The 22369-nt window shown below is 39.2% G+C and overlaps 1 protein-coding gene across 2 annotated transcripts in view; it reads right to left on the bottom strand.

Annotated features, from left to right (window-relative positions):
• Positions 1-22369, bottom strand: part of STAU2 (staufen double-stranded RNA binding protein 2) — a 172425-nt gene that overhangs the window by 75151 nt on the left and 74905 nt on the right. For both annotated transcript variants that reach the window (XM_066180164.1, XM_066180171.1), the window contains exon 12: positions 10907-11214. In XM_066180164.1, the coding sequence (XP_066036261.1) occupies positions 10907-11214 (308 nt within the window). The remainder of the gene's footprint in view (positions 1-10906; positions 11215-22369) is intronic.

Below are 22369 nucleotides of genomic sequence, written 5' to 3'. Positions count from 1 at the left end.
TCCTTGTTTTGCTTTGCTTGCACACACAGCTTTTGTCTTCATCTCAGCTCCTGAGTTTTATCACTCAGGCCCTTCTGATTCTTTCCCTTATCCCACCAGGGGGGAGAGAGTGAGCAGCTGTGTGGGGCTTAAGCTGCCCACTAGAGTTAACCCACAACAAAAGCCTATAGTAATCAGAACATCAGCCAATAGTTTGGTAATTGGTGAAAGTGCAAACTTCCCATTAGAAAAAAAATCCCACAGCTTTCAGAAGACACAGAAACTGAGATAATGAGGGCTTTGTCAACTATTTCTAAAGGTATTTATACTCCCTGAGGGTAAGAGACAAACATTGCTGTTGAGATTATTGTACTGGCCACTGATCATGGCACAGTACAAGAACACAGGACATAATACCCTTCTGCCAGAAGCCAGGCTTTAATACTTCTGGTGAAGGCAGAGCACAACATCATTCCACACATCATTTTACAAAAACTGATCTTAGCAGAGAGCAGAAACAGTGATGGTATGCCTGACTAAGATCTCAGGCACCAGGAAAGGAAACAAAAGCCCAACTCCACTGCTTGTTTTACAGAAGCAGGTATTGATAATATATGGGAGCACAGTCACTCTCAAGCTACTTGAAGGGGGCTTAAAAGTAATCACTATATTTTTAATATAAATTCAGTAATTCCCACTACCCTTTGAGTGTAAAAACTAAGGCAGATCAGCTGATCACCATTCCCTCTGGGCATGACTGTACACTGCTATTTTAGAATAATTTCACTAATATTTCGAGTCTGGTCAATGCTGCTGGGAAAGAAGTCTCCATTGGTTCTGGAGGTGTGGGAAGGAAGGGGCTAGACGTACATCTACATACATAGAATTATAGGGGGTCTTGGCTCCAAATGTGGGCAAATAAATATTGTCTTTAACAGTCTTATTTCAAAAGTACTCTTCTCTTACACAATCCTGCAAACATCTTCCCTTTTTAATATCCTAATTTTTCCTGATTTTTGGAGATAGTATCTTCAAAGAACCATTTATCTAAAAACATTTTGCTGACACAGCTTTTAAATCTGTTATACATTAATGATGCCAAGAAGTCTGATGCTGCAGTTTCAAAAGCTTCCTTTAATTATTATTTGGGTTTTCTACTTTGAACAAGTTATGAGACTTTTGTATTCTTCAGCACTAGCCCATTTGCTGGGATTCCGGTTCCAAGCTGACAGTGGCCACAAACTGTTTCCACAACCAACACATTAGAGGACAGAATGGTATCATCTGGATTTACATTCTTGCTTTTAGCACTTGCTGTGCTTTCTCTCTTTGGCTTTATCTGGAGATTTGCTAAAACATACCTTTTGATTCATTCATCTGCAGGGAGCTTTGAAAATACTCTCTCTCTGGCAGCTAACCCTGTAACTACAACTACCTTTATTACATTAGATTCAGTGCATGGAACCCTTCCCTCCAAAAAACCAATAAATAGCCCAAGTTTGCAAAACAGTATGTAGGATGCCCTGACTAGCAAGTGAAGTGGAGATTAGGTACCTAATCTGCACAAGTGTTTATGAAAATCCCAAGCAGCTTCTACCTTTTTAGATGAGTTTACAGCTTTAAATGACTTCCTATTAGCATCCATAGGACCTGTGTCAATTTTGAAAATGGTATTTAGGTACTTTCTAAATTCTGACCTGCTCAGAGAAGTCATCAATTATGTACAGATCAGATCAAAACTACAGCTCTTTTCTTGAAATCCACTGAGGGCTGAATTTCCCTGAAATTCTCCTCACATGCATACCTCAGTAGTGAGATCCAAGCACTCCTACACTGATTTCCAAATCCAACCTCCACAAAGTGTTTTGTTTAAGGCCACTGTAGGGAAAGGTTTGAGCTCAGTGTCAACCCTAATATAAGTGTAGAAATCGAATTTCAGTCTAGTCCTGCCAACAATTCAAACCCATGCACTGGAATGTATGAGCCACAAGTAAACCTGACTCTAGAGTATCCAGCAGGACCTCTCCTGTGCGTGCAATCATTTCAAAACGTGTGCCACTGGGGAAAGGAGAAACATTTAGAAATGCCACACAATAAAACATTTAAATATAAAATGGAACAGCTAACGAGTAAACAAACGTGGAGGGGAAAAGAAAATTGTGTAACCATTGCAATTGAAGGAGAACATCACATAGAAACTATATCCTGTGTGAGGTTTCGTTATGGAGCCACTATGGAGGAAAAGTTAAGACATCCAAGCCCTGCCAATGTAGCAAGCCAAATATGCCTACAGCCACATATTGGGACTGATTGTGGGCACTCAGTCCTGGTGTTTTATGGTTTTTTTTACGATCTTTGCTTTGTGGACATTCACAGTGGAATTTCCTACTGGACTACCTGCAACTTGCATTTTACTTCACTAAAAACTGCCAGCTCAAGTTATACATGTGTAAACAGCTTCTCTAAATGTTTCCATTTAAACAATTCTCCGAATAATTTACTGCACTTAAATGGTCAGCAGAAATAACTGTAACTTTCCTAGCCTGGTTACAAAACAATGGCCAAAATACCACATAGTCACTTAAAAATAACAATTTTACCAAAGCTGAATTTTCCTTTAAACCATTTCCAGGCAAAGTCTGCAAAACAATTAGCTGGGTAGATAGTATTCATAAATACGAAGCAAGCACTAAAATGCTTTATTCAGAGTTTGTAAAGGCTTGCTTGAAGAATTTGTGTTTAATAATCACAGGTAATTTGAAGCCTGACCTTTGAAAGTATCCAAGCTAAACACCTGTTCTTCAGTGACACTGAGCTGCTGCTTATCCATTACAAATGTCTTTAGAACAATAAATCGTAAGGAATGAAAATGCAATTTTTTTACTACTTGACTATACATAGGTCCCAATAACTTAATATTAAGGGCTTACAATAGAACATGGCTGAAATCATATACAAACAGTTTAAAGGAATTTAAGTTAAATAAATGTGTTTTAAAGACATGTCCCCTGAAGCTAAAGCATTCAAGAAAACCATTCAAATAAGGAAATAACATTGTTTACATTTACAAATGAAACATCATATGAGTATTTATTGATTTTTTAAAAAAAAATTCAAAAAATACATTGTAACAGAACAGAATGTATACGTTCTTCAATGAAAAGACAAAACTATGGTTATCATCTGGACCAGAATACAAATACATGCTAACAATTTAAAAATCATTTTGGGTCATTCAGGAAACATGAAACAAGCTAGGTGGTAGGAAATGCAGTAGTCTTCTCCTTTAGCAAATATGCCTGAGAAAGTTAACCTGTAAAGAAATCGGCTTTTAAACTCAAAAACACAAAGAGCTTTCTAGGCTGAAATGGTGAAGAGACCTGTGATATGCACCTGACAGGCCACTGAGCCATTTCCCACAGAGATTCTGTTCGCTGCTCCACCTTGGCTCAGCCACCCAGCAGTGGCAGAGTTTCACATCAATACCAGGCTTATTCAGGTGAGGTGTTAAAAAGCATGCTAAGATGATGTAAAACCATCAGTTACATACACAGGGGATAGATGCTAATGATCAAGATTCTGTACCAAATTCCTTGCTTTGTATTAGGGCCAAGTAAAAAGTAGTAGTTTAGTTCATGGATGAAAAGGATTATATTTTTTGGCTCAAGGTCAGACCTTTTAAAAACAGTTTCTACAAAAGCATCTAGAATCAAAGTATGAAAAAAAAATCAGGACAAACACAACTAATCATTTTACAGTAACCACATATTGTAGGCAAGTACGACCCAAAACAGTAACATAAATTGTGCATCGGTTCTATGAAAATAAACCATTACTAGGAGACACACGCAATCCGACAAGATGTGAAAGTGAGCGGTGAAAACTTCATGGATTGAATTTCTTTTCATCAGAATTCATCTGTTTCTACTGCAGGCAGGTAACAAATGGAATTCAGGAAAACTGAATTCCTATTAGCAGCTTAACTCTACTACAGTGAGGCTGAGGCTATTACTATTTCTTTCATTAAGAGACATTCAAATGAATGAAGCAAAAATGATATTTCAAAAATGAAGACCAAAAGAAAGCTGAATGTACATTTTAGACAAAAAGTGTTAGGTCAAATCCACAACTGGTGGTCTCTGATGTAAGCAAAGGTAATTTAGCTACACTGCTTATACCAACAGAACATCTGATACTATTTCTTGAATTTTAGCAGCCTTTTTAAAGTCATTTCCAACAACTGCATACGTTGTAAATTACATGGGCTTTTATGAAAAAATTCATTATCATGAATCAGGCATGCAAAAGAAACCTCCCATTTTTAGAATTTAGTTACATGATCAAATTACATATGCTAAAGATTACAAAACCAACTCTTCAAATGAAGCAAAATCACAATTCTGAAAAGGGAAGAAACTCCAGACAAAACAAAAACTCAAAACAAAAATCTATGACAGGAAAAAGCATATTTCTACATATATCTCTGATGGTTCAACACTGTAAAATGAGCCACTATCCATATACACATGTAATTTTGCATTTAGTGGGATAGGGAAGAGGCTTCCTTTTCCTAATTTCCACACCACAGAAATGACTGGATGTACTACAGAGGCTGCCACTGTCCTATGAAATATAGGGTATCTGGCATGCTGGATACAGTGTTCAAGGACTCATGCACTGACCCAGCATAGTTCATCTTACATTCTCTAGTACTGACTGTGATGGCACAAACATTCTGCATTGATCTGATACCAGCTTGGCTTCTAGGCTGCATCTTCTGAACTAAACACCATTCTCCAGTGTCCTGGTTCCAGTCAGGAAAGGGTTAATTTTTGCAGCAGCCAGGAGGAGGCATGACTAGGACCTGGAGGTTATTCCATAATGCCTCACATCACTGCTTCGGGAAGGGAGCCTCTTCTGAGGAGAAAGGGGTCCCTTCTGGTCAAGGAGTGTGGCAGAGGGATTGCTTGGCTATTGTCTTTTGGTGGGGGGGTTCTGTGTGATTCTTGTACTCTCTGCCCTTACTACTGGTCAAATTTTTATCTCAGGGCTGTTTCCAGTAAATTGTTCTTATCTCAACCTGTGATCTTTTTGCCTTTTGTGTCTCCAATTTTCCTCTTCATTGTTTACAGGGAGGGAGGAGCGAGTGAGTGGCATGTGGTTTGGAGTGTCTCAGTGGGAGAACTAAACTGGGGAATACCATTCCTGAACCAGGACAGCCTAATTTGGCACCCAGTGTGTGGCATGAAGGGTTGTGGTAACAGCAGATCTGTCCAGAGCAGCTTGGAAACAAATTCAATCTAAGCATTTGTTGCATTAACTCCAGAGCTGCTGGTCACAATGTTGCTTGGTCTGTTCACGTGGTTGTGGTACCTAACCCCATATCCCCACATTCCCCTACATTCCTATATGTGCTCCTTGTGATGTTCTTTTTCACACCAGGGAGAGAGATTTGGGTTGTTTTTTTGCTGTACCATGGGAAATCAGTCTATGACTGATCAAGGGCCGTGAGGGTAATTTCAAAAGTGTACTCAGTGCTGCCCTCCTACCTTTACTTTGGGCACTGTCTTTGGGAGTCTTAATAATCATACTCAGTCTTCAGGGGGAACAGGGGAGGATGATTTTCCCTAGTCTTTTACCTCCTCCTCCTCCTCCAGCTGTTACAACAGCTTTTGAGAATTTCAAATTTCCCTTGGATGTTAAGGAAAGCATGTTCTGTCGCTAAGTGTCAGTGATCTCCTCAATCCATACCATGTTTAGAGTCAAGAAAGAGATTTCTAGGAAGTTGATTCAGAGATCTGCCTCAAGGGTGGACAGCCATGAGTGGCATGAAATGTGGCAAAAATAAACCTTCTTTTTTAATTTTTTTTTTTTTAATTTTCTACTACAATGGTTCGGAAATGCAGCAAAAAATAAACCATTTAAAAAAAGAAAAATTCTGCTCCAATGGTTTGGAAGTTCATCCCTGAACAATTACAGGACCCTGTTAATGTGATAAAATGCTTGCAAAGAGCATGCTGTGGCAACTCGAGAAAGGGGCAACTTATTGCAGTGTGCTGGGCCCTGGCTACTCTTTACTGGACACAGTTCAATACTAGACAGCATCCTCAGGGGAAAGAGGAGGAAAACAGACCTAGAGGCACTGTGGCCTGCTTTGCTGTTGAATCAGAGAAACCACCTGTGACAGTAGTAGTTGCCTCTATACAGAAGAAGGAATCCAAGACCAAATCAGCTCGTTTAGTGAGGGATAAAGAAGTAGAGCCCTCACAACAGGAGGAAGAGGCAGGGCCAGAGATAATCACCTGATCCCTATTCCCAGGTGCATTGGGTTTGCATGGCCTGGGGTTTTGTACGGGGTGAGGCTATAAGGGTGGCTTCTGTGAGAAATTACCAGAAGCTTTCTCTATGTCCAGCAGAACCAACCCTTGGAAGCTCCAAAGATGGATGTGCCGCTGGCCAAAGCTGGGCCAATTAGAAACTGTGGCAACGCCTCTCAGACAACGTATTTAAGAAGATATATAAAAATCTGTTGCACCGTTGAAATTGTGGCTGGAAAACAGTGGAGTGAGAACATGTAAGAAAAGCTCTGCAGACACCAAGGTTAGTGCAGAAGGAGGGGGAGAAGGTGCTCCAGCCACCAGAGCTGGGATTCCTCTGTAGCCTGTGGTGATGGCCATGGTGAAGCTGCTCTGCCCCTGCAGCCCGTGGAGATCCACCTGCAGCCTGTGGAGGAGCTGCACACTAGAGCAGGTGGGTGCCTGATAGGAAGCTGTAAGCCCATGGGAGACTCATGGAGAGAGGGGCCCTTCTCTTGTGCTGGAGCAGCCTGTCCTTGAAGGACTGCACCCCATGGAACAGTGACCCACACTGCAGCAGTTTGGGGATGGACTATTGCCCGTGGGATGGACTCACATTGCAGCAATTTGGGGAGGACTCCAGCTCGTGAGACAGACCCATGCTGGAGAAGTTAGTGAAGAACAGTCTCCTGTGGGAGGGACCCCACAGTACAGCACTGGAACAACTTCTCTTCCTGGGCAGTGGGAGAAACTACAGGTGATGAACTGACCAAAACCCCCATTCCCCATCTCCCTGTGCTGTCGGTGGGAAGAAGGGAGGGGTAAGGTGTGAGAGATGAGGTAATATTTTTCTGGATCCAAAAGGTTGTTAAGTGAAAGAGTGAAAGTTATTGGTTCTCTGTGTTCCTGTTTGTGGTTTGGATTTGTCCTGGTTGGTTTGCTGGGTGTTGCTGTGAGCTGGGAGAAGAGCGGAGCTAAAGACCTGACCAAAAGGGAGTAGGATGAGAGCGGAGGGGACAGAAAAGTAGGTGGTCAGGATACAATGTGTAAGTTCCTGAGTACCCATCCAATGGGAATGGGTCAGGGACCACCCCCTGATGGGAAAAGGGTGTATTTTGTAGGCATTTTGTTGGAGGTGTGTGTGTGTTCAGCTCTCAGGGAGAGAAGTACACCTAGCTCAGTTAAATCATCACTAAAAAACGGTTTTCTTTTACTTGGACAAAACTTTGTCCCCGTTTAATTGTATCTAAAAGATAGTTCATTTCTAAGAAGGGGAAGGTGTTTTCAAGGTTCTTATTCTATTCCTCATTATCCTGCTCTGATTTTGTTAGTAATAAATTCAATGCATTTCTCTAAGTTGATATGCATTGGGGAGTACCTGTTTTGCTCATGATGGTATTTCATGAATGAGATCCCCCAGTCCTTACCTCAACCCATGAACCCCTTATTGTATTTTCTCTCCCTCATCCAGCTGCAGAGGAGAGTGAGAGTGTGGCTTTGGTGGGTGCCTGGCATCTGACCACAACACCAGGTAAGCAAAAATAAGTCAGCCACCAGCCAGGAGAGCCCCTGGTGATATGGCTGCTCCTATCCTGGGACATCATGTCCCACAACATGAAACTAGATGGTAATGAAGCCAAGCAACTGGAATCCCTGTCACAGGATGTAGGTATTAACAAGGGGATTGGCAAGATGACAGAAACTCCCACCCTCTGGAAGTGACTCCTGCCAAGCACAGCAAAGGGTATTCTCTCAAGCATGATCTAATAGTGCATCCAAGCAGGTGGAATGTCATGGAGAAAGGCAGCCAGTATCTGAGAGCATTAGCTGTGCTAGAGTTAATTTACAGGGATTCAAATAAAGAGCAGTAGCTCTGTAGCTCCAGATGAGGTCCAGTGTACGCAGTCCATGCGGTGGAAGTTTGTGCCACCATCATCATATGCCATTGACATTAATGGCAAAGGAAGAAGGAGAACAAACAGTGCTTCAGGTGACTACCAGACTCTGGCAATCCGGAGATCATGCTTTTCCTCCCTATCACCCTGCACCTCAGCTGCAGAAAGGCTGTCCAAGATTGCAGACTGATTTGAAAGATCTGAACAAGACAGAGCAGAAATGTCCCATGGCCTGCCAGTATGGACCAGAGTCCTTGCGATTGGGAGTAAGGACCCCCTGCTCGAGAGAGAGGGGACGCATCACAAGGTAACCTGTGGTTTTACTTGCATGACCATGGAGCAGACATGAGGAAGTGGAATGGAAAACCCACTTGGGCCCTATGAGCATGGGTACACGAGTTAAGAGGAAGAACAACCACCGCAGGAAATCCTTCAAGGACAAACACCACTCCAGTTTCCAGTGGACAAGTCCTCAGACAGAAGAGGAGGCTGATGTTGCTTCCAATTCTCTTGAAGTACCTCCTGTTTGTATTTATTTGTGGGCAACAAACACAATGACCAGAACTGAAGGGATCCTGCCTCCAGCAAGGCAGAGGAAAGGGACAATCAGATCACTTGGACTGTGTGGATCTGACAGCTTGGCACACCAGACCCACAGAAGTTTAAGGCTTTAATTTACACCAGTGCACAATGTACCCTGATGCCACTGAGATCCGTATGGGCAGAATTCACCTCTGTTTCTGGGGTGACGGGGATCCCAACAGCTGACTGTACTCAAAGATGTACTGAACCTGACTGCGTATTGAGAGAGACTGGAGGAGACTGCTTGCTCAAAACATTTTGGGCATGTGTGTGGGCAAAGGGGTAGGTTGGGCCTTGCCCTGGTGAGGCGATGCCCTGCTCTGCACATCCCATCCTCTAGAGCCTGTATCCCAGCCCCACAGTGACTGCCAGTCACTGGCACACTGGAGGCAATGCTCCTCATTCCATCTCTGAAGCCCCTAACCCAGCTCCTGGGTGGCTGCCAAACCAGAAGTCTCACCTGGAGGAAGGGCCCAAGAAAGCCAAAAGGTACTTAAGCCAGGACACCAGGCAATTATTTCTTGCTTAGTGGGCCCATGATGCCGCAGGTCATCAGGTAAGATGCAACACATAGATGGACTTGTGATCAAGGGGTGGACTTAAGCATGAACACAATCTCCCAGGTTATTCCATAACCGTGAAACATGTGCTGCAATCAAGCAGGCCAAGAGGGTAAAGCCCCTGTGGGATGGGGATCAATAGTAAAAATATGGGGAGGCCTGGCAAATCAATTATACCACGCTCCCACAAACCCACCAAGGCAAGCACTATGTGCTTACTGTGGCAGAAGCAGCCACTGTAAGAACCTGTGGCACATGTGATGAACGTGTTAGGGAAGACAGCTTGGATTGGCCCTGCCTCAGGGAAAGGCAAACCCATCCATGGGCTTGTTTTGCTTAAGGACCTAGGTGCATTTGGTGGGTAATGCAGAGGGACAGGGAAATGCCATGTGTACCTCCAAGGGTTCAGATTTTTGGGTGAGAACAGTCTGTAGTGTTGAATTGTGTAACATTGGTTGCTGAACGACACTTCCAAATGATCCTGTGTGCCATAACTGTGATGGACAATGGGTATGGACTGCTCCAGATGCACCAGTAATGAATTTGTGATGCAGCTTGCAACCAGCTGACAGCACACCAGCCCTCCTGCACTGGAAGACATCTAGGACAAACACAACCCACAGTCATGGACTAAATGAACTCAACAGACATCTAGCAGGAACAGCCATTGACTATGGAAATGATACCTCAGCTTGTATATACATATGCATAGTTGGAATGTGTAGGATCTGGGCATGCTATAGATGGTATAGAATAAGAAGTGGATAATGTCCTGGTTCTGGCAAGGACAAGGTTTATTTTTGCAATTTCCAGGAGGGGCCATGGGTAGGACCTGGACACTATTCTATACCACCTCATGTCATTGCCAGGTTTGGGGGAGGGAGTCTCTTCCAGTCAAGTAAGTGTGGCAGAGGGCATGGTCAGCCATTGGCTGTTCTCAGAGTACAGCTGTGGAAATTGTTCATTTCTTCTGCCCTCTGTCATTAGCACTGTTGCTGTTACCGTTCATTTTCTTATCACAACCCAGGATATTTCCCTTTTATGCTTCCGATTTTCCTCTCCAGCCCACCACAAGGGGAGGCAGGAGAGGGAAGGGGAGAGTGAGTGAGTGAGTGAGTGTGAGTGGTTTTTAGAGTGTGGGACACTAAACTGGGTAGTACCATTCCTAAACCAAAACATCAGGTTACATTTAAGAGGTACAGGGTGGGAACCAAAAAACTATTTTAATGACCTGGCCTAGAAGACAAATGCAAAGGTAAGGTGGTGCATCAGTAGCTTCTGGATCAGAGTTGAAGGGAGAAACCAAGAGGTGAAGACTCTCAAAGAAGTCCAAGTTAAAAGCAAAATTTAAGCCTGTAATTATTTAAGGAGAAAGATGGGCTGCAGTAAGATTAATGTAAGGAAAGAACAAAAGAGAAGGAGGGACACAAACATTGGTGGAAATCTGTATCTCCTGGACCCAGAAACTGCCTCAGACACCAGCTAATTTTACAAGATAAGTTACATGCATGCCCACTTTCAAGAGGGCAAGAGTGAAACCTTGATGGCAACGCTACGATTCTGGCTGAAGAGCTTCATTTTCCCCCTCCCATACCTGAAAGCCTTGAATCCTTGCCAAATATTCCAGCTGTTTTGAAGGCTGCACTGTAGAACAAGGGGAAGCAGGAGATATTCCTTTTAGACCTATGGCTTCGGCAGTTGGGGATGTTCCATTCATGAGAAGTTCCCTGGCAATTGTGGCCGTGCTATTTGTTGTAGGAGATATGCTGAAGAAAGAGCTAGAAGTCTGGCTCATTTCTTTGGATGACAAATAGCTTACAGTGGTACCAGAGGCTGATTTGTTGCGACTTGCTTCCATCTCTTGATATACATCGGGAGAGAGATGGAGTATTCCCTTTGGTGCTGAAAACAAAAGCAAAGATCATTCTCATTACTTTAGAATGGGTTTGACATGTGGACAATTTTCATTAACATATTTTACAGGGAAAAACGAAGTAAGACTTTAGAAGCAGTATATAGATTTTTTTTACAGTAACTGTAAATGAAGTCACCTAATTAATTTAGAAACAAAGCAGATCTGAAGAGTCTCTCTTCTTTCTCTTCCCCAACTCTTTTTAAAATGGTACAAACCTTAATTTTAAACTGTGGCCAGCATAGAATACACAGTATGAACAAAAAATGTTTGGAGACCTACAAACCATGAGGAAGAGATGTTGCTTCAAAATAGTAGCACAATCATTATTTCCTTACATTCTTCTACCTCCTATCTGATACAATAACTTGGGACGTTTTTTCACAAATAATTGAAACTAGTCTATATCAGCACTGTTGCCACCAGAAGTAGTTTAGCTTTTTCCCCCACCTACAGATGGTGTTTGTACTCCCCAGCTGCTCTGTTTCCAGCACCAGCACCTGTAGGACCGTGTAGGGATGTTCATGAGAATGAGCTGCTGGAGGCAAGGGAAGGGCAGTGTGGTTCCTTGCAGTAGCAGCACTGCCTCAAGTGCTGGCTTAAAGTGTTTGCTGAATCACAAGGGCAGCCTGTGGTTAAAAAGTCTTAAAGTGCCCTGCAGCCACAGTGTTACTGTGCTAATGACTCTGATGTGACTGACTGCTCTGCGGTGAAGGAATTTATTTATTTATTTGTCTATTTAGCTGCATTTCCTATAGTTTTCATCCTATAGTTTTCAAATAGCTACTTGCCTTTGAGAACATTTATACCAAAAAGGAAAGCACATATGTGTCCTACTTAATATCAATAGGAGTTAAGGTAAACATTAAAAAGAGCTAAATTTATTTATGTGAATTACATCTAAATATTTCCAGTGGCATGGAAATTAGGGATAGTATATCTACATTTAAACATTTTTAATACCTTTTTAGAAAATATCTCAAACCTGAACCTGCTTGAAAACAGAAGTACACACTTGATCAGTTCTGCTGACAGACCTATGCATGGAAATGTGTAGAATTAGGTCTCAAGTTTGCTAGTTTTCTTACACAATGAAGCATTTTTTGGAAACACAAATAATCAGTTGGCTGATACAAGAGGGAAACCTTTTTTTTTATTATTAATACATCAGAAAATGAGCTTGAAATGTGTAATTTCATATTAAGAACATACTTTAATCTTCTAGCATATAATATGAGTGAACCTGAGTCATATGGCTTTTCATTCTAGTGATAATAAACCTGTTTGTTAACTGATTTAGTAATCCCAAGAGAAATCAAAGGGTTCAATGCTTAATTCATTTGCAGTACATATTAAATTAATCTCAGAAAGTAGAATAAATTCAAAGAAGAGGAGGAAATTAATTTCCAGTACCTAGGAAAGATTCCTCTGATCCTAGAAGTGCAAATAGTACTTTTAAATAAAATGTCTACCACAAGGAGAAGACTCAAAAAATATTACCTGTAATTAATATCCTCATTTTCAACTACATGGTGAAAATGGAACTTCCTCAGTGCCGACTCAGCAAACTGCTTACAGGTGAATCTTTTAATTGATTTACTCGTACATTTGGCTTTTAAATTCATATTGCTTTTAGAAATCTGGAACATCTGCTTATATCATTTACAAAGACATATGTTATTCACCTGATTGCTCTCCCCACCTACCTCCACAGGGCTGGGGAGTCTGGTTGGATCCTGAACATTAAGGCTCCTTTTACCTAGCTTAGAACTGGCTCCAAAGGCAGTAGATTGAACTCCAGAGCTAAGCACAAATTCAAGGCAATGCTGCTGGGAAAGATGGAGGATAGGATCCTTAAAATTCCTTTTTCTCCATCTGGGACAATTTCAAACATAACCTAATAGATAAATATCTGTGTAAATACACAGCATTATTTTAGGGCACATCATCACTATATGAGAAGAGATACTTTATATGCTTTCCCTGAGGCTGTAACCTCCAAAGCCTACCTCTGTCTGTATTTTTAAAGTCTTACAGAAGACATAAGAGTAATGAAAACTGACAAAAAAAAACCAAACAAAACCAAACAGATCTTGATAGCTGATGTTTGGTTACAAACAGCAATAAAAATACTGAGTGGCAGGTGTTTACCACCTCCTAAGAACTGCCCACTGTAAATCGGATTTCCCACGAATATTTCAGAAACAGAAATAAAAACAGAACAAAAGATAAAACAGTCTACTTGTTTAGAAATAACATGATATTAGCCCCCCCCCATTCAATTTTAGAAAAACATAGTACAATGTTAACTTAAAAAAAAGTTTAAAGAAGTTTAAAATCAAGTTCAGTGCTGCAGATGTCTGTTCCATTGATGTAATATTATTTAAAACAAACATTTTACATGCTTTCTCAGCCATTTCACTGTTTTTACATGATCCACCCAAATATCTAACTGCTGTCTGGAACAATGGTTTGGAATACTTCCAGATTACTAAGCTTTCTAAATGTTAAAATAACTAATATGCAGCATATGATGAATAGAAAGATATTGAGCAGAGTATAGCAAATGCTCTTAAAGTACTGACTTTAATGGTGATGTTAAATTAATAATAGTACTTTTACACTTTGCAACACCTTACTGCTAAAGACTTCAAAGTGCTTTATAAGCAATAATTAATTTAAATCATACATTGGCTCTGAGAGGCAGATATTATATTACCATCATTGATTATCTCTGGAAACAAAGTAATGTAATATTCTAGACATTACATTAATGTAGTTGCACGATATTAACTTTTTATATTCAGGGCCTATGTTTCATGAAGCTTCTTACAAACTTGTTTTAAAAAGCCAATAAAAACTTGGTCTCTTTGAAAGCTTCTATAAAACATGTATTAATTTTAGTTCATTATCTATTTTAACATATTACTGAGGATATTTTATATATCATTCCTCACTGTTGCCTGCTTACTTCAATTCTGCTGTATTATAGGAAATGTATAAATATATTTAGTTACAGTAGTAGAGTTATCAAATGACAAGGAATACAACAACAGAGGATTAAGTGCAAGAACAAAAGAACCCTTCAGAAATTTTCTTGATTTGTCTTCTAACTACCAGTTGATTAAAAAGCATTGGAGAAAGAAATACTATCCTCTAACACCTTTATGTATTGCAGGAAAACATCTCCAGGCAAGCATTTTCATTCTTTTTTTTATTTTTCAGCTAAGAGAAAAAATCTCTGTGTCCGCTAAATATTTATCCCATACAAGCTTCACCATACTCCATAGGAAGAATTGTAATTACTAGGAGTCACAGGATCTATAATAGACCAACAACATTGCACCTTCTGCTGGACATTAACTTAGAGGCACATTTATGAAACATGTTAAAATAATTTCCATTTATATTATTTAAACCTGTGGGCAAATGTGCTACAAAAATATGCAGGCTAGCTATGCAATGTAATCACTAACATTTAAAAAACATGTCTTATTCATCATTGGCAGTAATTGTTAGCAGTCTCTCACAATCTTCTGAAGTCTATGAAAACACACCAAAGACCTTTCTTACCTAAGAACAAATTTCTTCATTTTCCATTGTCTACTTTTGCTGTCGCATACTAGATAACTGCAAAATAGCTTGGACTCCAAGGCAAAATGTATGAATAAGACACAAAATGGCCCAACAATCCCTCACAAGCCTTGTGCTGGAAATGTAATCTCAGTGCTTTGATTGCACCTTTTTTCACAGCAGTCATAATAGAGACAATCTCTAAAAGTTCTGTGTGAGTGATGTCATTTTTATCCCTAACCCTTTCTCTTCAGTGTCCCCTTGGCTGGGAAGACAGGGGACATTTCTGCAAAAGGGTCCTCCACTTTCTGGAGTTTGTGGTAAACAAAACTAACCATTAGAAGAGCTGTCTGCATGGAGAATGGGGTGAAGAAGAACAACTGACTATTACTGAACAGGCCTCAACGTAATAAGAATGCAAAAACAGAATTTGCTGATACAGGAACAGTGACAAGTTACCCCACACCAGTGGGCTACTAAATTAAGAAAAGTTCAGAGTGATGACAGCATTGCCTGCACTCACAGCTATTAGAGTCTACACAGGTACCACTGGTGTCCTATTTCCAATTTTCTGTTTCTGTCAGGAAGATCAGAAAACATGAGAAGTGGAGATTTCAATTTTACCATTCAACTCCACAATGTGGCCTACAGAATCAGGCTTGTGTTGTCAATCTGCACATACATATATCTGTATCTATATCTGTCTATCTATATATATATGTCAGTGCTAATTTTCTCTTGTACACTTAATCAGTACTGTAGGGATACTCTTCCTCTTCCTTCACTCACTGACTTTTCTTATTTATACTTGGTCTAAACCACAACTTTATTCTTTCCCAGAGAATACAGTTTTCTCCCCAAGCTCTTGCTTATCTTACAGAAAAGTTATGCTTGTTCATGTGTCAGAAGCAGTGCCAGCTGCAATAAGACTTCCCTTGACCCTGCTGAAGAGCACATGCTCTTCCCTGAACTACAACCACTGATATGGGACATGGCACAAATGAGTGTTTTCATGTCTTGCACAATGATGCAGAGTAAACCATGGTATAATTCTGTGTATTATATGCTCATAAATTAAGTTTAGCACCCTGGTATTTGAAATAACCCATCACTAGATGAAGAAAAGACTGTTCATAAGGAAATAATCAGTGTTTTTGGAACTGAATAACATACTTGCTAGATAATCATCAAAAAGCTTTCTTTCAGATTATGCTATCTGTAGTCACATTGCATAAAGCCTTTTTGTAATGTGGTACATAAAGTGCAGGGAAAAATCTTGTAGTAAGGCTGTAAGAAGGAAAAGTTAGAACTGGATCTAATCCTGACTTCACAATTTTGTACATTAAAATGGACAAGAATTTTAGAGGCAAGGGAGATACTCAGATGCAATAATTACTCCCTGACAGGAGGAACTGTCAGGAACTGGCCGGTTCTCAACATGCCCTAAAATAAGGCCCATTACAAATCAACTGACCTAAAAAAGAAGAGAATTTACAAAACCAAATAACTACTTCAATATCAAGACAGAAAAACGTAAATATTATAATAAAAAGAAATTATGGTTTTATACCCCACTCAGTGTAAAAGGCTATTTATATACTAGAATATTTTCAAATTTTATTACCTCAGTAGGAACTCAGAAAAGGTCAGTCAAACAATGGAATAGGCAAATAGTATGGCCATTACGTTCTCAGCAATTGTCTACACACAATCTTGGCTTGAAATACCAAGCTGCAATCATTACCTACTTAGCACAGCTATCCGTGGTATTTCTAAGTCACCAGCTACTGCAATATTCAGACATGAAAAAATGTTTTGTCATTACACAATGTCTTTCAATCAAAAGATCTTGTCTACATGACCTTAAACAAGCTGATGTTATGTAAAGCCACTCATTAAAATACTAACTTTTGGTTAACCTTAAAATAACCATGATGCTGAAGTAAATACTATTTAGTTCTTCATGAAATCAGGTCTTGATATCCCTAATTTCACTGGACTATTTTCTGTATAGCCAAAACGGAAATTGCAGTATTGCAGGACCTAAATTGTATGCATTTCTGTAACATTTGGCATTTAACTCACATGAGAAAAGTCCTTTGAATTCTCCCCCAGCTTTACTTCTGCTTGAATCCGTAAGATTTTGTTAGAAAATAAGACATAGTGTTTGCAGTGGGGAATTTCTACAGGGTATTCAATGAAATATTCCAATAGACAGATGAAACATCGACACCCTAAGTTTTACATAATTTCTGGATCATAATTTTCCAGCAATATGTCCATGTACCACATAACCAAAGATTAAGATTGAGCAGGTTCAGAAAACAACCAATCAAAATACAGAAGGAAGGTCAGTATTCTTATCAGTAAAGAGGATCAGCAAATCTGGAGCAGGAGCAAATCAAGCTAGTGAGCTGGCAGATCAAGGCGCTTGTAACAGCTACAAGAAAGTGATGTTTGCAGGGGTAAAGCAATTTAGGAGAGTGCCTAAGTGCAATGGGAGGCAACCTGTGAAGGCAAGACTATTCATTAACAGATGAGGAGGGGAATGAGAATGGTGATGATGAAAACAAAGGCCTGACCCGCATGGAGAAGAGAGGACAGAATGAGCAAATCTACTAGACAAGGAAAGAGAGGTTGCTGAAGCTAAGGCCAAGGGGGCCATCAACAAGCGCAGCATACATATGAGTGAGGAGGAAATCAGAGGAGGAAAAAGCGGCGTTTGATGTTGAAAGGGCATGGAGGAAAGAGTGGAGAATTAAGTTTTAGTTCTGACAGCAACAAAGTTTCAGTTCAGGAGATTCAATTTTTCAAGGACATGATTATCCTAGACTAAGGGTGAGGTACCTGGTGGGTTCCAGGTTAGAGGGAAGGAAGATGGAAAGGAGAAAAGATTCCAGAAAAGTGAAAATATTTAGGGTAACACTGTACTGAGGTGAATTATGTGATACTGCTCTATTTTCTCACCTGAAGACAGAAAACCAAATGCAGATACTGAGCATAATTACACAATTAAATTTGAATTTGAGAATTAACATCAAAAAAGAGGTCTGCATTTTCTACTTCATACGCATATTTTTTTAAAGGAATAGACTAGCAACCTTGAATAAATGTAATTTGTATCAGCCTTTTAGGAGATTGGTAAAAACACAAGGACACATTATCTGAAATAATCTCTATCCACAGAGAAGGCTGTCTCCTGTCATGGTGGCTGCTTCCTCTTTATACATTTTATACATCAAAAGCTTGATGGCTGAGCAGTCTCCCAGACAGGTGACTCGAATTCCTTCTCATCCTGAGAGCACCCAAACCACAAACCTCATAGCCCAAGTGTCTATTTCTTACATATGCACAATCTATACTACTCAAGAACCAGGTAGCAGGTTTCACTTTCTTCTTAACTCGTATCTAAAAGAGGCAGAATATCTGTAAACCAGCCAGAGAACACCTGAATACACATCTGCATTTTCATTCACAAGAGTTTCAATCAACAGGCAAACTACAGTCATCACTACTTTAGATCACTCCCTCCCTGTGAATTTCCTATATTTTAATAGCATTTGATTTTTCATTTTTTGGCTGCAAATCAAAAGCCAGCTGTCATTATCCAGGTTACTATGCACTCCATGAATACTCTCTCCTTCTGCTGAAGAAGGAAACTAAGTCTTTAATGCTCTGGGCACATGCTTAAAACACTAGGTTCTTTATAAATACACATTGTATTCTAAAGTCAGCAAAGAAATCATCATCTCTGAAGATGCAAAACTTGCAGAATTTTAAGCACTTAACTGAGCATCTCGAAAGGGAAAATGTGGGAAAACGGGAAATGTGGGAAAAGGAGAAGGACGACTTGCAGTTGTCTTACACTCCAGAGTTGAGCCAAATCCCACTCCTACATAAAAAAGGTAAATTTGCTCTTGTCACTAGTTCTCAAAACAGCAAAGAAAAAATAACACTCCTTCCCTGTTTAGTTAATATGTTTTCTAATATTAGGTATTTTAGAAGCTTTTTCACCTATTAAAAAATATCTGCAAACTGCATTTAATTGGTGTTACATTGGATAAAATTTTCATTGTTAGATGAAACCGAAAAATAACCCATCAGTTTGGCATTAGTAATGCCAAATGCAACATAAATTTCCTAGCTTCAGTAAATTAGGAGAGAAACAAAATTGAACAAATCTCCTCTGCTTCTAAATTAAATTTTCCTGTGTCTTCAGTTAGAAAATTTAATTATAAAATTAGCAAATCAACTCAGCAGTTACAGAGGCAAGGTATTATTTAAACATAACCAGCTGTGATAAGAGACTCTAGACAAGGCTGTGAGACATACAAAGTGAGGACAAATGGCTCAGTGAAGGAACTGCTCCATTGATGGCATAATGCTCACCTGACAGTTTGTTAGCTAAAAAATCCCCACAAAACAGAACAAAAATATGAAAATGAACAGATGGAAAACTACTGTTCTGTGGCCTTTCACCAAGAAAGTGGGGTTGTCAATCCTTTTACTGTGGTTTGTAGTCAGAATGGTGAATAATTCATCAAACGCTTAGTGATGTATCAATGTAACTCCTAGCAAGAGTGCATTACAATTGACAAAATTGAGTAAATTTGGAAGCAATTCAGAAGCCAAGTCCAATGCAACAGCAGCACTTAGCAAGTAAAAATGCACACAATCCACTATAATCACCTTTGAAATATACCCAAAAGAATGACATATTTCAGCAAAATATAACACATAATCATTCTCATTAAAAATGCCCAAGTCACAAAACAAGAACTTTATTCCCAAACTGTAGACTTCTGTTCCTGCTCATGGAAACACTGGAGTGTTAAATTATCTACTCAAAGTCTTCACCAAAATCCTCAGTTGAAAAACAAATTATTAGAGAACTATAAAAAAAAATCTTTCTGAAACTATTAAGGGCCAGAACTAAAAAGTTCACATAAATTTTGTTTCCTTCAATGTGAAGATGTATTAGTATGTAAAATTTCATAAATACATAACTTATGTTGCATTTATTTTCTCTGAAAAGCTGGTGAAGAAACATCTAAGTAAGGATCTGAATGTAGCCATATATTTAGGGTTTACAATAACATCAAATCTTTTTGCATTGTTTACATTTCTTAATTTATATTTCTTAATCTAATATTGAAGTAGACTTTTAAAAATACTAAAATAAATAATAATACATATAATAAAATAAATGTTATTTACAGAAAAATACCAGTTTTTCTCATTACAGACTTAAGAAACTCTTCAGAATATCTATTTGCTTTTTTCTTTCCTTTTTCTTCTTTTTTTTTTGTCACTGAGAACAGTTGTATGAGATCAAGTATCTTTGTTCCTTAGGAGATCATCTGCTCCTGCTGCTCATTTACCATCTGAAATCATAATCATCTGTTGGTGACAACCTAATCATCTTCACAGTAACTAATTGTGATGTCACAAACAAATGGTTATGATTTCAGGTGGTGAACAAACAGCAGGAACAGATGTACTCCAAAGAACAAAGACTAAAGTCATGCATGAATCCCTAGTAATAAAATGTTAGGCAAGAAAAACAAAGAGTTTGTCCTTTACAGAGAGGTAGGATTGCTCTGAATGTGTTTTTTTAAAAAAATTATCAGTTTTTCAGGAGTTTGTGGCTCCCAAAATTGTTAGAAATAGGTAAAGGAAAACTATACGATGGAAAACTGAAGTTGGGAAACATGTAAGAACGATGATGGTAATTTTTTTCTTTCTTATAACTATAATATATATAAAACACAGTTACATTTTACTTTTATTTTTATACTGCACTTCATAGCTCATCTACAGCTTCTCCTAGAAGACATCCTATATGATGTTTGTGATTATCCCATCCAGAAATACAAAACCAAAAATATGTTCCCATGAAAATGCACTTTGTAATAGGATTGTTTATTTATTGCATGTTTTGTTTCTGTTGATAACTGCTTAAGTCAAATCAAGAGAGATAAATGAGATTCTGTTTACAGTAAACATCTTCTGTATGGGCTCCAAATGCTTCTAGTCTGCTCACAGTCTCTCAAATGAGTCTTTTCCAGAAGCATAATGGAAAAAAACTCAGTCAGTGTTCTTGCCATTTCACATGTGAAGGATGTCAAAGATATCCCAAAGCAAGAAACCAAAAGCTTTGTGTTTCATCTTTCTTTGAAATTGTGAAATGAAGAAGAAAGGTAAAGAAGTAAACCTGTGGGAAGAAGCTTTGCCAGTGAGTAGGAGGAACAGAAGTGAGGTTTGCCACATAGATAATGCAAGAGTAAAATGACAGAGGGCACCAGGAGAAGTTAGTTTTCAAGAATATCTAATAGGGAATACTAAATATTTACTAAGCTAGCAATTAGGAGGATACAGACTGTAGGGTTTTTCTCAGCAAAAACAAATGACATCGTAAGGGTACAATGAAATCTGTTCTTCAACTGCACTAAAATATAGAACTGTTATGATTTTTGTTTTCTGTTGTACTGAAGTATACAAATTCCCTTTACTATTCTAGTTTTATTTGACTCAGATGGAAACACAGGGCATTATGCACACAAAGAAAGACTATCTGTCTACAAAAGGAAACTGATGCACAATACCCTGCCCTAGCAGGACACAATTGTTTTCCTGGAATAAAATTACTGGAAATATGAATAAAAGCTGCCAAATGGTAGATGTAGCAATCTCAGAGCCTCAGATTTTCAAGACCACTGGAAGTTAGGCTTATGGTAACAAGAACTGCAAACTGTACATTTCTCTTCTAAAAAGGATACAAAAGGGAGGAAGCTTCTGCATTTGCCCTCTTTTAACATTTCCTAACTTTAAAAAAATTACTTTAAAAACTTCAAGGGTAAAATCACCTACCAAAAAGTGTTGTTCTTAAAAGTAAACCAGTGTATTCATACCTGAAAGGATGTGACATATTTGATCTCGAAGTGTGGAACTTGTTTGGAACTACCTTCAAAAAACCCTGCACTTCACAGGTGCATGAATGATCATACACAAAAGTGATTTCTTTTATTCAAGACACCCTGGCAGTGTTCAAAGTCAGGCTGGATAAGTACTTGAGCAATCTGGTCTAGTGGATGGTGTCCCTGCACATGGCAGGGGTGGCTGGGACTGGATAATCTTTAAGATTCATTCCAATCCTTTAACATTCTATGATACACTTTAATCACCTGCTTTTTATTAATGTTTCCTCTAGATGGGAACCCTCAAAAAAAGAGGTTAAGTGATTAAGAACAGTGGTCTCAGAACAAATGCTCTATGTCTATTGGCATGCTACCTCCATCTTCTCTGACTTCCAATTTACTTGTAGATCAGAGTAATGGAAATGAGGGCATCATGCCTTATAAAAGTGTCCCAGAATGAAAACCTGTTTCTGTATTGTGCCTCTGATGCCTGCAAAAAGATATATGAGCAGCTCAATCTGTGAACAGTAAGTTATTTGGTCAGCACAGCTTTAAAATATAATTTCTGTTGATCTTGTCTCCTGTTGAATGAGTTTGCCTCTGTGTTCTCCTTCTAGATTTGGATTTACAGGAATGGCTGTCAATATTGTCTTGA

This window comes from Chamaea fasciata, unplaced genomic scaffold (assembly GCF_029207755.1).
Source record: "Chamaea fasciata isolate MVZ Bird 193981 ecotype frontalis unplaced genomic scaffold, bChaFas1.0.hap1 SCAF_1, whole genome shotgun sequence".
Classification (NCBI taxonomy): Eukaryota; Metazoa; Chordata; class Aves; order Passeriformes; family Sylviidae; genus Chamaea; species Chamaea fasciata.
Note: the sequence above shows the minus strand (reverse complement) of the source record. Positions and strands in the feature narration are given on the sequence as shown.